Source organism: Pecten maximus, chromosome 4, assembly GCF_902652985.1.
Source record: "Pecten maximus chromosome 4, xPecMax1.1, whole genome shotgun sequence".
In the NCBI taxonomy this organism is placed as follows: domain Eukaryota; kingdom Metazoa; phylum Mollusca; class Bivalvia; order Pectinida; family Pectinidae; genus Pecten; species Pecten maximus.
In genome coordinates, this window is record NC_047018.1 from 9,601,322 (window position 1) to 9,617,269 (window position 15,948).

The 15,948-nt window shown below is 37.0% G+C and overlaps 1 protein-coding gene across 3 annotated transcripts in view; it reads left to right on the plus strand.

Moving 5' to 3' along the window:
• LOC117325171 (jouberin-like) overlaps positions 1–15,948 on the plus strand; it is a 68,921-nt gene that overhangs the window by 20,623 nt on the left and 32,350 nt on the right. For 2 of the 3 annotated variants that reach the window (XM_033881160.1, XM_033881161.1), the window contains 15 exons: positions 102–267; positions 463–604; positions 2,041–2,093; positions 5,208–5,302; positions 5,828–5,961; positions 6,258–6,398; positions 6,754–6,841; positions 7,345–7,459; positions 9,274–9,384; positions 9,617–9,749; positions 10,128–10,195; positions 10,815–10,883; positions 11,021–11,183; positions 11,844–11,902; positions 13,480–13,571. In XM_033881160.1, the coding sequence (XP_033737051.1) occupies positions 102–267; positions 463–604; positions 2,041–2,093; positions 5,208–5,302; positions 5,828–5,961; positions 6,258–6,398; positions 6,754–6,841; positions 7,345–7,459; positions 9,274–9,384; positions 9,617–9,749; positions 10,128–10,195; positions 10,815–10,883; positions 11,021–11,183; positions 11,844–11,902; positions 13,480–13,571 (1,629 nt within the window). Of the gene's footprint in view, positions 1–101; positions 268–462; positions 605–887; positions 897–2,040; positions 2,094–5,207; positions 5,303–5,827; positions 5,962–6,257; positions 6,399–6,753; positions 6,842–7,344; positions 7,460–9,273; positions 9,385–9,616; positions 9,750–10,127; positions 10,196–10,814; positions 10,884–11,020; positions 11,184–11,843; positions 11,903–13,479; positions 13,572–15,948 lie in introns of all 3 variants that reach the window. The other variant, XM_033881158.1, reaches the window with a different exon arrangement.

Genomic DNA, 15,948 nt, shown 5'->3' on the forward strand with positions numbered 1-15,948 from the left:
AAATTTTGACAAAAACAGCTTTTTCTGCATTTCAAATATCAAGGGCACTTTCACTTTTAAAAAAGCAGTTTATTTGAACTTCTCTCTGTTTTGTCTATCAGGGTGTGGAATCTGGAGAACTTTGATACCTCAGAAAAGTTACTACCTCACCCAGGCTTTGTGTACACAGCACAGTTCCATCCTCGTGTGGATAACATCATTACCACAGGTGGCTACGACCAGGTAGTGCGGATCTGGGATGTGGACGTGGACAGTGTCCATGGACAGGTAGGTCTCATTTTAATTGTGTTTGGCCAATACACATCTTTTGTATCTTAATACAATAAGACTTTTCACTATCGGGTTAAAGGTCAAAACTATCCTGGACTATTTACTTGATATTGATTTGGAAAGTTGATGAGAAAGTTGATGAGAGCTCTGACTTGTTTCCTGACTATGTAATAGGATTTGGCTTGTTTTCAGTTAAAACAAGAGATTGAGAACCACAAGGGACATGTTAACTCTATATGTTTTGATGATGACGGTCAGAAACTTTACACAGCTGACAGTGTTGGTGATATCAAAGTCTGGAATGTGTACGTGACGGAAAAAGTCAGCCAGAAAGGTTGGTTACTTTTTGTACATTTCAAACTTTGTCATTTTTCATTATGTCTTATTTCATTTTTCTTTATTTCTCATTTCATTTTTCGTTATGTTTCATGTCATTTTTCTTTATGTCATTTCATTTTTCATCATGTCTTGTTTTTCATTATGATCATATGAATTATTTTTAAAAGATTATTCCTCCAAAACCTCTCCATTATATTGTAAGTTCTTGTGTATTCAGATCAATTCTGTTTGATGACATATGACTCCCCTCACTGATATGTATTGTTTGGATTTAACAGGTCATTCTGGTAAGCCTCTGACCTCTAAGACTCGATCTTGTGGTCCATGTACTCCAACTTTCTTTGTAGATTAGGAATTAAAATGGAATGCTATAGCCTGCAACATCTTATCACCATATATATATCTGGGATAGATTTTCACTACTAACACAGGAAACCTAACATCTTAATGCCACATATTCAATGGTATACAAGCTACCAGAATAACTGATATGTACTCCACAGCTTCCTGGTATGTTTGTCTTTGTGTTCAGCGAAAATCGATATGTTAAACGTTGTGACTCTTTTTCTATAGTTACTAATGATTAACGGTCTCCTCTTCTACTATATAGACTGACAGTAATTGATTTTTTAACGGATCTGTTTTCTTTTCAGTTGAAGAGAAATCCCATTTACAAATCTAAAAATCTCGCATTATATATTTAACAAATTATACCCTACAAAATAGAGGATATAGAATGTTTCCTCTTGAATATCATTATGTTTAACAGAATGCATCTAAATGATATTTAACGAGAAACTTTCCATTTTCTTTGATCATAATAAATATATCAAAATACATATATGTCAACACTTTTATAATATATCATTATCTTTTTAATGTCAACAACACTGTTGTATGTTTGTAATATTTAAATGTTGACAACACCAAATCATAATGTCAAGAACACTATTGTATGTATGTAATATTCAAATGTCAACAACACTATAATAATGTCAACACTATATTGTATGTTTGTAATATTCAAATGTCAACAACACTATAATAATGTCAACACTATATTGTATGTTTGTAATATTCAAATGTCAACAACACCAAATCATAATGTCAACAACACTATATTATAATGTCAACAATACCATATTATAATGTCAACAACACTCTATTATAATGTCAACAACACTATATCATAATGTCAACAACACTATATTTTTTAATATATAAATGTTGACAAATTAAACCCCTTTATGTGTCTGTTTCTTATGTCTGTTCTATATTATTTATTCAAAAGGACAAGTTAATGATGTCATAATCGCATGTCGTCATACTGTAATAAAAACGTGACGTCATAATATACATTATGTTCTCAAAACTGGCATATACACTCTGTATACCTGACCTGGAGGTGTTACTGTACTGCTTCTGTTTCAGGATTCCTGCGAGACTGGACACATTTCCAGGACCTTTCAGATCCTGAAATGAAGGTAGATATGAAAATAAGTTAATCTCTGATATATCATAGCTATTCGTGTCCAGTACTTTTTTGGAAATAAATTTATCTCCGATATACCATAGCTATACCGGTATATTTTTTTTATAAATGTAAAGAAAAGTGTGAATGATATATACTGAATTAGTTTAAGCCAATGCTTGTTATACACAGTAACACTATTCACAATAGAATGTTTAACTACATGACAACTGACATCCTCTCCATTCCCTGAGATGTATAGCCCCCTGATTGATAAATATCACCAAATATAAAGGGTACATTTCTTGGATGTCCCAATTTCATACTTTGGGTTAAATTTCACTGAACATACTGGGCCTTACTTCCCCCCGTATATCCCAGTATTAATCTACGATTTGTGTTACAGGATGTTCCCATCATACAGGCCTTTATCTCCCCCCATATATCCCAGTATTAATCTACGATTTGTGTTACAGGATGTTCCCATCATACAGGCCTTTATCTCCCCCCGTATATCCCAGTATTAATCTACGATTTGTGTTACAGGATGTTCCCATCATACAGGCCTTTTACCTCCCCCGTATATCCCAGTATTAATCTACGATTTGTGTTACAGGATGTTCCCATCATACAGGCCTTTTACCTCCCCCGTATATCCCAGTATTAATCTACGATTTGTGTTACAGGATGTTCCCATCATACAGGCCTTTACTTCCCCCGTATATCCCAGTATTAATCTACGATTTGTGTTACAGGATGTTCCCATCATACAGGCCTTTTACCTCCCCCGTATATCCCAGTATTAATCTACGATTTGTGTTACAGGATGTTCCCATCATACAGGCCTTTTACCTCCCCCGTATATCCCAGTATTAATCTACGATTTGTGTTACAGGATGTTCCCATCATACAGGTCTTTACCTCCCCCCCGTATATCCCAGTATTAATCTACGATTTGTGTTACAGGATGTTCCCATCATACAGGCCTTTTACCTCCCCCGTATATCCCAGTATTAATCTACGATTTGTGTTACAGGATGTTCCCATCATACAGGTCTTTACCTCCCCCCGTATATCCCAGTATTAATCTACGATTTGTGTTACAGGATGTTCCCATCATACAGGCCTTTACCTCCCCCCGTATATCCCAGTATTAATCTACGATTTGTGTTACAGGATGTTCCCATCATACAGGCCTTTTACCTCCCCCGTATATCCCAGTATTAATCTACGATTTGTGTTACAGGATGTTCCCATCATACAGGTCTTTACCCCCCCCCCGTATATCCCAGTATTAATCTACGATTTGTGTTACAGGATGTTCCCATCATACAGGTCTTTACCTCCCCCCCGTATATCCCAGTATTAATCTACGATTTGTGTTACAGGATGTTCCCATCATACAGGCCTTTTACCTCCCCCGTATATCCCAGTATTAATCTACGATTTGTGTTACAGGATGTTCCCATCATACAGGCCTTTACTTCCCCCGTATATCCCAGTATTAATCTACGATTTGTGTTACAGGATGTTCCCATCATACAGGTCTTTACCTCCCCCCCGTATATCCCAGTATTAATCTACGATTTGTGTTACAGGATGTTCCCATCATACAGGCCTTTTACCTCCCCCGTATATCCCAGTATTAATCTACGATTTGTGTTACAGGATGTTCCCATCATACAGGCCTTTTACCTCCCCCGTATATCCCAGTATTAATCTACGATTTGTGTTACAGGATGTTCCCATCATACAGGTCTTTACCTCCCCCCGTATATCCCAGTATTAATCTACGATTTGTGTTACAGGATGTTCCCATCATACAGGTCTTTACCTCCCCCCGTATATCCCAGTATTAATCTACGATTTGTGTTACAGGATGTTCCCATCATACAGGTCTTTACCTCCCCCCGTATATCCCAGTATTAATCTACGATTTGTGTTACAGGATGTTCCCATCATACAGGTCTTTACCTCCCCCCGTATATCCCAGTATTAATCTACGATTTGTGTTACAGGATGTTCCCATCATACAGGCCTTTACCTCCCCCCGTATATCCCAGTATTAATCTACGATTTGTGTTACAGGATGTTCCCATCATACAGGTCTTTACCTCCCCCGTATATCCCAGTATTAATCTACGATTTGTGTTACAGGATGTTCCCATCATACAGGCCTTTACTTCCCCCGTATATCCCAGTATTAATCTACGATTTGTGTTACAGGATGTTCCCATCATACAGGCCTTTACTTCCCCCGTATATCCCAGTATTAATCTACGATTTGTGTTACAGGATGTTCCCATCATACAGGCCTTTACCTCCCCCGTATATCCCAGTATTAATCTACGATTTGTGTTACAGGATGTTCCCATCATACAGGCCTTTACTTCCCCCGTATATCCCAGTATTAATCTACGATTTGTGTTACAGGATGTTCCCATCATACAGGCCTTTACTTCCCCCGTATATCCCAGTATTAATCTACGATTTGTGTTACAGGATGTTCCCATCATACAGGCCTTTACTTCCCCCGTATATCCCAGTATTAATCTACGATTTGTGTTACAGGATGTTCCCATCATACAGGTCTTTACCTCCCCCCGTATATCCCAGTATTAATCTACGATTTGTGTTACAGGATGTTCCCATCATACAGGCCTTTACTTCCCCCTGTATATCCCAGTATTAATCTACGATTTGTGTTACAGGATGTTCCCATCATACAGGCCTTTACCTCCCCCGTATATCCCAGTATTAATCTACGATTTGTGTTACAGGATGTTCCCATCATACAGGCCTTTACCTCCCCCGTATATCCCAGTATTAATCTACGATTTGTGTTACAGGATGTTCCCATCATACAGGCCTTTACTCCCCCGTATATCCCAGTATTAATCTACGATTTGTGTTACAGGATGTTCCCATCATACAGGTCTTTACCTCCCCCCGTATATCCCAGTATTAATCTACGATTTGTGTTACAGGATGTTCCCATCATACAGGCCTTTACTTCCCCCGTATATCCCAGTATTAATCTACGATTTGTGTTACAGGATGTTCCCATCATACAGGCCTTTTACCTCCCCCCGTATATCCCAGTATTAATCTACGATTTGTGTTACAGGATGTTCCCATCAACTATATCCAGCTCCACCACAGTGGGCGTCGCCTCCTGGTACATTGTCGCGACAACATCATCAGGATGATTGACCTACGCATGTATGTATCTTGTTTGTTGTATTTGATAATGAGATACAGATATCACTACAGAATGTCAAACATATTGATATTTTAGCCCATCATCAGATGGTGGGCTATTCAAATTGACCTGCGTCTGTCGTCTGTCTTCTGCCACCCTATTCCATCTGTTGTTAGTCTGTCAATAAACAATCCTTGTTACCTCTATTTCTTAAAAAGTACCAAAGGGATTTTTCTCAAACTTCACATGTAGGTTCTACTTGTCCTTTGAAATCAGTTTATTAAGAAAGAAGAAAGAAGGGAAAAGTAGAGAGAAGATCAGTCTTTCAGAATCAATAAAGATAATTCAATGGTTGGCATCACGTTCACACTGGGAAGTCTTGTACTTTTTTTATTACTGTTCTTTGCCAGGGGGGTGTTTTATACCGTGTGTACATATATTTTGATTATTGTGTTGTTACTATTTTGATGATATATTTTGTTTTCACTATCTATTAATTTATTGTGACCCGTCATTGTGATGTTGATGACCTGTTTATTTCAAAGACAACGGGTGATGCAGAAGTACATTGGAGCATTGAACTTTCGGGAACAGATTCGGAGTACTATCACACCGTGTGGATCCTTTGTGTTCTCTGGAAGTGAAGATAACTACGCATATGCTTGGAACACAGACACTGGTTAGTCAGCCATTATCAACATGCTGCTAACACATTAACTTACAGTTTTCTTGATAGAACTCATCTTTAAGTAACAAATGATGTAAATCATACCTTTATGTACATCTTCAAAGAAAAAACAAACCAATTTAATTATTAAGATTATATAAAGTTTATTCCATTCTATCATTATTTGCTTCCTTTCTCAAACCGATTTCCATAATTTGTGATTCATAATTTGAATCTTACTTATCATACTGACTTGTGATGTAGCTGCCCAGCCCTCAGAGTAATTAGAGTATTACTTTGTGTTACAGGGGACCAAGTGGCTATGTACTCTGAGCTGAACTACCGTCACCCTGTGACAGACATCGACTACCATCCCCGTGACCACATGTTCGCCACGTGTTCTCTAGGGGACAACCAGGCCATTATAGTATATGACTATGATCCACATGGTGAGTCACAATCAAGATGACCAGTAATAAGATAATTTATGTTGCGGTGATAGTATCAAGTTTATGTGTAGAATTGCTTTCACTCTCTGCTTATTGTGTGGTAGCCAGAATGGTCCTCAGTCCTTTGGAAGTGTAAGTAGATATCACAGTCTATAAAATCTTAACTTAAACAGCAGCATACGTCTGAGATGCTGTTTCATTATTCTCCATTCAGGTATGAGAAGTAAACAAAAGAAGTGTGCAAAGGAAATCAAATTTTTCGTATTATTTAGCTGTGCCCTCTCTAGCTGTCTGATGTTTTAGTGAAAAGCTGTGTTGAACAAGATGTTTAAATCCCTTTTTCTTCCTAATCAAGTTGCCCAGATGGATGCAGGACTAACCCCGAGACAGATCATACCAGATCCTAAAGAGGAACTAGACACCATGCCAGTCTCTACCATGGCGTAAGTATAGGAGCTGTTGTATATAAACTGTAATTACTGTTGTCATGACCTACTGATATAATGAAAAGTCGGCCATCGTTATATACTGATATGTGTGTTAGAGAGTCGGCCATCGTTATATACTGATACGTGTGTTGGAGAGTCGGCCATCGTTATATACTGATACGTGTGTTAGGTTGTTTGATACCTACTTGTATGATAAAGAGACGGCCATCGTTATATACCGATACGTGTGTTGGAGAGTCGGCCATCGTTATATACTGATACGTGTGTTAGAGAGTCGGCCATCGTTATATACTGATACGTGTGTTAGAGAGTCGGCCATCATTATATACTGATACGTGTGTTAGAGAGTCGGCCATCGTTATATACTGATACGTGTGTTAGGTTGTTTGATACCTACTTGTATGATAAAGAGTCGATCATCGTTATATACCGATACATGTTTATATACTGATACGTATGTTTATATACTGATACGTGTGTTATTTTGATTGAAACAGCACCACCAGGCAAGATGAAACACTTATGTCTTCCAATGTCCTGAATAAAGATCAGTTTGAGGCCCACAGCACGGCCAGGCTACAGAAAGTGATGAAAAAACTCAATGCTGCAACGGTAGTATAATATTGACATCTCTACTCTGGTTATGTTTTATATATATGCTTCTATATAAAATACTGCAGTCAGGGGTATTAAATTAGACTTTTGTATACAATCCTGGTTAGTTTAGTAAAGGAGGTATTTAATTAGACTTATGTATACAATCCTGGTTAGTTTAGTATGGGAGGTATTTAATTAGACTTTTGTATACAATCCTGGTTAGTTTAGTAAAGGAGGTATTAAATTAAACTTATGTATACAATCCTGGTTAGTTTAGTGTGGGGGGTATTTAATTAGACTTTTGTGTACAATCCTAGTTAGTTTCGTGCGGGAGGTATTAAATTAGACTTTTGTGTACAATCCTGGCTAGTTTCGTGCGGGAGGTATTAAATTAAACTTATGTATACAATCCTGGTTAGTTTAGTATGGGAGGTATTAATTTAGACTTTTGTGAACAATCCTGGTTAGTTTGGTGTGGGAGGTATTTAATTAGACTTTAGTGTACAATCCGGGTTAGTTTCGTGTGGGAGGTATTTAATTAGACTTTAGTGTACAATCCTGGTTAGTTTAGAGTGGGAGGTATTTAATTAGACTTTTGTGTACAATCCGGGTTCGTTTAGAGTGGGAGGTATTTAATTAGACTTTTGTGTACAATCCGGGTTCGTTTAGAGTGGGAGGTATTTAATTAGACTTTTGTATACAATCTCGGTTAGTTTAGAGTGGGAGGTATTTAATTAGACTTTAGTGTACAATCCTGGTTAGTTTAGAGTGGGAGGTATTTAATTAGACTTTTGTGTACAATCCGGGTTCGTTTAGAGTGGGAGGTATTTAATTAGACTTTTGTGTACAATCCGGGTTCGTTTAGAGTGGGAGGTATTTAATTAGACTTTTGTATACAATCTCGGTTAGTTTAGAGTGGGAGGTATTTAATTAGACTTTTGTGTACAATCCGGGTTCGTTTAGAGTGGGAGGTATTTAATTAGACTTTTGTATACAATCCGGGTTAGTTTAGTATGGGAGGTATTTAATTAGACTTATGTATACAATCCCGGCTAGTTTAGTATGGGAGGTATAAATTTAGACTTTTGTGAACAATCCTGGTTAGTTTAGTATGGGAGGTATTTAATTAGACTTATGTATACAATCCTGGTTAGTTTAGTATGGGAGGTATTTAATTAGACTTTTGTGAACAATCCTGGTTAGTTTCGTGTGGGAGGTATTTAATTAGACTTTAGTGTACAATCCTGGTTAGTTTAGTATGGGAGGTATTTAATTAGACTTTTGTGAACAATCCTGGTTAGTTTAGTATGGGAGGTATTTAATTAGACTTATGTATACAATCCTGGTTAGTTTAGTGTGGGAGGTATTTAATTAGACTTTTGTGTACAATCCCGGTTAGTTTCGTGCGGGAGGTATTTAATTAGACTTTAGTGTACAATCCTGGTTAGTTTAGTGTGGGAGGTATTTAATTAGACTTTTGTGTACAATCCCGTTTAGTTTAGTATGGGAGGTATTTAATTAGACTTTTGTGTACAATCCCGGTTAGTTTCGTGCGGGAGGTATTTAATTAGACTTTTGTGTACAATCCCGGTTAGTTTCGTGCGGGAGGTATTTAATTAGACTTTTGTGTACAATCCCTGTTAGTTTCGTGCGGGAGGTATTTAATTAGACTTTTGTGTACAATCCCTGTTAGTTTCGTACGGGAGGTATTTAATTAGACTTTTGTGTACAATCCCTGTTAGTTTCGTGCGGGAGGTATTTAATTAGACTTTTGTGTACAATCCCTGTTAGTTTCGTACGGGAGGTATTATTTGTTGTCTCTATTTCAGTCCCAGATGATGTCCGGACCCTTGGATCTCCCTGGAGTGCCGGTCTCCTCGCCACGACTAGCACACACAGGATTCCTTTCCCTTGACCAGACTATGACACCTAGGACTCTGGTAGGTTAACTTTTTCAATCTATTCCTTTATCTGAATTACACCTAAAAATATATTACTTAATGATGATCTATTTCTTACCTTTAAATCATTCAAACCTGTTCAATATAATTTGAATAAAAACCTGTATCACCCTGTCTATCTTTGGCTAGCCTGCCCCTCCAGTAACAATAATCAGTTTGTTGTAGTATACAATATATAACATATAAGTGTACCCTTGATTGTCTATCCCAGACTACTGGTCCCCAGGCATTCAGTCCACATGCACCCCGGACAATGACCAGCGTCATGCAGCAACAACAATTTAGCTCGCAGAAAATGTACATGAAATCATCAGATTCAGATTGGCGACCTGGCTTCCATGAAGGTAAAACTTGTCCACATGCTTTTATGTAATACTGTGAACAGTTATAATGTAACAATGAAGAAGACCTGTTTGCAGATTATAAATTACACAGTAATATTACATTAGTACACTGTCACAAAATTTTTCCTTTTTTTATAATTCTTAATTACTGAAAAAAATAAACTGATTTTGAACATTGAGAAGAAAATTAATTACCATTATAAATTATAACCTTACTTTTGGATGTGATTGGACACATCAGTATGTATGTGTTTCTTAATGGAAAATTTTACTTTCGAGTTATAATTATAAAGCAATGTCAATACAGTAAAGACATTCATGTATTTCATATATGTTTTGTATTGAATTCTTGTAAATATCACCCATACTTTATTTAAGTTGGACGCTCTGGAGCCAGGAGTTCTAGTCCGACATTCATTGGAAGACCTCCTCAGATAGCTCTAACGGTAGGTTCAGTTGTCTCCCTTTAATCCAAAGAAACTGCGCAAAAATTTTACAGCTCTCCACTAAATGTGTAGCCCATGCAATAGCTAGTACTCAACATCATTTGGCTTCTAATGATTAGTAGGTATCTCATTTAACATTACATATAATATACAATCATAATTATAGCTTATTGGTTTTAAGGAATAAATATTAGTTGAGAAACTTCTTTTAAATTCTGGTATGCTTTCCTATGGGGAATTTAAGGCCAAGTAATATTGCTAAAACTGGGTCCCTGGGCATGTTAGTGTCCTCAACATTCCAGTATTAGGTTCAGAAGCCTAACTACAGAGTTTAATCAGAACAAGAATGATTACAATATTTGAAAATTTCTGATTCTTTGAATTTAGGCATTTGAAAGTATTTTTATTTCAGTTATTCTGGTCTATGGGTTAATTTCCTATATCATTAATACAGGTAAATGGTCTTTGTAGTTCTTGTTATCATATCTTATTTCACACAATTTCATTCTACTGTAATGAATTGCTTGTTTATATAATATTTGTAAATATTTAGTATGTTGTTATAATACTTGGACCGATATTATGCTCCACATTAACAGAAATTGTTATGTAGTTGTAGGCACAGGGCAATAAAGCCCAGTTCAGCTTCCAGGCCCCAGCAGGCAAGGCAGTACCAGGCTATGGAGTTGTAAGTATACACTTCTGCCAAATAGATTAGCTTTATGTGGCAGATCAATTTTCTTGGCAAGGTGATGAATCAAATGCTTAGATGCAAATTCAAAACTACTATGACACATTGACAATATTTATTGTCATTTTGATCAGGTGAAGGCATTGTACGACTACCGGGCCCAGAGATCAGACGAGCTGACCATATTTAAGAATGATGTGATCACTGTCCTGTATAAAGACAACGAAAACTGGTGGATGGGAGAACTACCTGATGGACAGCAGGGATTCTTCCCGGCCAACTACGTCTTGGCAGAAGGTAGAGACTTCCGTGATGACAGGAACTTAAAAATAAAATGTCTTCTTTATCAATCTGTGTATTGTTTACACTGCTCTTAATCTAGTGTGCATTTCAATACAGGTTTGTGTTCAGTAGATAGGACCGGTGATGTAGGTTTGTGTTCAGTAGATATTACTGGTGATGTAGGTTTGTGTTCAGTAGATAGGACCGGTGATGTAGGTTTGTGTTCAGTAAATATTACTGGTGATGTAGGTTTGTGTTCAGTAAATACGACCGGTGATGTAGGTTTGTGTTCAGTAGATATTACTGGTGATGTAGGTTTGTGTTCAGTAAATATTACTGGTGATGTAGGTTTGTGTTCAGTAAATACGACCGGTGATGTAGGTTTGTGTTCAGTAAATATTACTGGTGATGTAGGTTTGTGTTCAGTAGATAGGACCGGTGATGTAGGTTTGTGTTCAGTAGATAGGACCGGTGATGTAGTTTGTGTTCAGTAAATATGACCAGTGATGTAGGTTTGTGTTCAGTAGATAGGACCGGTGATGTAGTTTGTGTTCAGTAGATAGGACCGGTGATGTAATTTGTGTTCAGTAAATATGACCAGTGATGTACAACACTGACAGGAACGATGATATATATGTAAACCTATGTTATTTATTTTCTACTCTATTTCCACAGAAGGAGATGACCGACAGTTTGACACTCTTCCTTCACCAGATCGGAGTAAGGGCAAGAAGGTAATGATCAACCTTAAATAGTCTAAGTGTCTAAGTGTGGTATAGACTAGAATACTGGGTGTGGTGTAGACTAGAATACTGGGTGTGGTATAGACTAGAATACTGGGTGTGATGTAGACTAGAATACTGGGTGTGGTATAGACTAGAATACTGGGTGTGGTGTAGACTAGAATACTGGGTGTGGTATAGACTAGAATACTGGGTGTGATGTAGACTAGAATACTAGGTGTGGTATAGACTAGAATACTGGGTGTGGTGTAGACTAGAATACTGGGTGTGGTATAGACTAGAATACTGGGTGTGGTATAGACTAGAATACTGGGTGTGGTATAGACTAGAATACTGGGTGTGGTATAGACTAGAATACTGGGTGTGGTATAGACTAGAATACTGGGTGTGATGTAGACTAGAATACTGAGTGTGGTATAGACTAGAATGTTAGGTGTGGTGTAGACTAGAATACTGGGTGTGGTGTAGACTAGAATGTTAGGTGTGGTGTAGACTAGAATGTTAGGTGTGGTATAGACTAGAATGTTAGGTGTGGTATAGACTAGAATGTTACTGGGTGTGATGTAGACTAGAATACTGGGTGTGGTGTAGACTAGAATACTGGGTGTGGTATAGACTAGAATACTGGGTGTGGTATAGACTAGAATGTTGGGTGTGGTATAGACTAGAATACTGGGTGTGGTATAGACTAGAATGTTGGGTGTGGTATAGACTAGAATGTTGGGTGTGGTATAGACTAGAATGTTAGGTGTGGTGTAGACTAGAATGTTAGGTGTGGTATAGACTAGAATACTGGGTGTGGTATAGACTAGAATACTGGGTGTGGTATAGACTAGAATGTTGGGTGTGGTATAGACTAGAATACTGGGTGTGGTATAGACTAGAATGCTGGGTGTGGTATAGACTAGAATGTTAGGTGTGGTGTAGACTAGAATGTTAGGTGTGGTATAGACTAGAATACTGGGTGTGGTATAGACTAGAATACTGGGTGTGGTATAGACTAGAATGTTAGGTGTGGTGTAGACTAGAATACTGGGTGTGGTATAGACTAGAATGTTGGGTGTGGTATAGACTAGAATACTGGGTGTGGTATAGACTAGAATACTGGGTGTGGTATAGACTAGAATACTGGGTGTGGTATAGACTAGAATACTGGGTGTGGTATAGACTAGAATGTTAGGTGTGGTGTAGACTAGAATACTGGGTGTGGTATAGACTAGAATACTGGGTGTGGTATAGACTAGAATACTGGGTGTGGTATAGACTAGAATACTAAATTGAAGTTGGATAAAAACACCAAAAGAGAACTTTATGTTTTATCAGCTTGTATAATTGTAACCAGGAATCTTCACTTGTTGGTATTTACTTCCCACTGAGGCTAAGGAAGCCTCCATAGACTTCTTTATAAATATCTGGTAAGATGTTAATGATCATCAGTAATTTGAAATCATTTGATGAGGATAACTGACAACAGAATTGTTCACTATCAAATTATATGAAATAGATTAAATTTGCTGCTTTAAGGAAACCTTTAAGATGTAAATTTGATGTTTTTATGTCAATAACAGGTGACAGCTGTGACAACGAAATCTGGGGAGTTAAAGTTCCTCTCTGGGACAGAGGAATCTGACGATGACATCCTGGAAGGAAGGAAGAAAGGGTAGGTGTCAGTCAAATTACCTATCAGAGAACTTAACAAAATTGTATCAATTTATACTCATGCTGCACATATCTTTAAATTACACTTTCGCCCTGAATGACTAATTGTCATAAAACACAATACAAAAATCAAATCAAATCCATATAACACAAACTGAACCATGTTTAGGGTCATGAACTCTATAAGTTGTCAGTACCTGCCAGAATATGAATTGTAACACACAGCTAAACCTATAAAGCAGGAAAGCATTCATTAAACCAGTTGACAGCTGTTCAAATACAGTTCATCAAAATGGTAAGATAATGATGACTGAAAACTCGGTACACAAACAAAAGATGTTGTTAAAGATGTATAGAAGAAGTTGTTAAGGCCGTATCCTAGGTGTTGTTAGGATTGTTGAGGATTGAGGATTACATATTAGAGTTATTGAGGATGTGCCTAGTCTTTGAGGATGTATCTAGTCTTTGAGGATGTGTCTAGTCTTTGAGGATGTGTCTAGTCTTTGAGGATGTGTCTAGTCTTTGAGGATATATCTAGTCTTTGAGGATGTGTCTAGACTTCGAGGATGTGTCTAGTCTTTGAGGATGTATCTAGTCTTTGAGGATGTGTCTAGTCTTTGAGAATATATCTTGTCTTTGAGGATGTGTCTAGTCTTCGAGGATGTGTCTAGTCTTCGAGGATGTGTCTAGTCTTTGAGGATGTATCTAGTCTTTGAGGATGTGTCTAGTCTTTAAGGATGTTTCTTGTCTTTGAGGATGTATCTAGTCTTTGAGGATGTGTCTAGTCTTTAAGGATGTTTCTAGTCTTTGAGGATGTGTCTAGTCTTTAAGGATATATCTAGTCTTTGAGGATGTGTCTAGTCTTTGAGGATGTGTCTAGTCTTTGAGGATATATCTAGTCTTTGAGGATGTGTCTAGTCTTTGAGAATATATCTAGTCTTTGAGGATGTGTCTAGTCTTTGAGGATGTGTCTAGTCTTTGAGGATGTGTCTAGTCTTTGAGGATGTGTCTAGTCTTTGAGGATGTGTCTAGTCTTCGAGGATGTGTCTAGTCTTTGAGGATGTGTCTTGTCTTTGAGGATGTGTCTAGTCTTTGAGGATGTGTCTAGACTTTGAGGATGTATCTTAAAAGTTATTGACATTGAATTCTGATTTTTGTAAGTATGTAATGTTGCTTGAAGATATATCAGGTCTCCAGTCCACAACTCTCAATGTCCAAGGGAAAGTGACTACAGAATTATGTATATATTGACAGTAATACAATATTGTAGTCATTTTGTATATATTGACAGTAATACAATATTGTAGTCATTTTGTATATATTGACAGTAATACAATATTGTAGTCATTTTGTATTCCTTATTATTAACTTATATGGCCAAGGCTGTGTCAGTTTGATAAATAAAATAATTATAGAATCATTTGATTTTTCATCTTTTGATTATGATTTCCAATAGTGAGGTTTGAAAACTGTTTCAGCCACTGGTACTCTAGTTTTAAGTGAGTCTCTGTTTTACTATTCAGCCTCACCTGAGAGGGGTATTGTCATCATTATTTTAGTTTTATGCCCCATGACACTTGGAGTTTTTACTCATCTCTTTGTAGACCTTGTGAATGCAGGCATGAACTGAGTTGTGCCATTTTGTACTGTTATTTCTTATTAATCGAGGGGTAATTTTGTGTATCGCATGACTTTTTAGCAATATTTCGTCACCACAGATAGGTGTTAGAAAAGACTTACATATACAGTAAAGATGCATTTCTTTTATTCAGATTCTGGCACTTAAACATTGAGTTAGTGTGTTTGTGATGTTTGTTTAACTTTGGAGAAAAATATTCACAAAACCAACAGATATAAGTATCTGTGCAACAGGTTTTTGTTAATGTTTTCAGTTTTCAAAGTTATGTTTCAAGGTGGTTTGATAGAATCTTGATCATGTAAATGTACACTTTGATAGCTACACTACTCTTGATCATGTAAATGTACACTTTGATAGCTACACTACTCTTCATCATGTAAATGTACACTTTGATAGCTACACTACTCTTCATCATGTAAATGTACACTTTGATAGCTACACTACTCTTCATCATGTAAATGTACACTTTGATAGCTACACTACTCTTCATCATGTAAATGTACACTTTGATAGCTACACTACTCTTCATCATGTAAATGTACACTTTAATAGCTACACTACTCTTCATCAACTCCTGTATATATTATTGATCTGGTGTTGTACACTCCTTTAAACAATATGGTTTTATTTCCTCTGCTGTCAGTATCTCCGTATTCATCAAAGGTAGACTAACAATAAATATTCACTGCTGATCAAAGTACTTTACTTGACATTTTACAGTACTTTCCAGTCTTTGTCA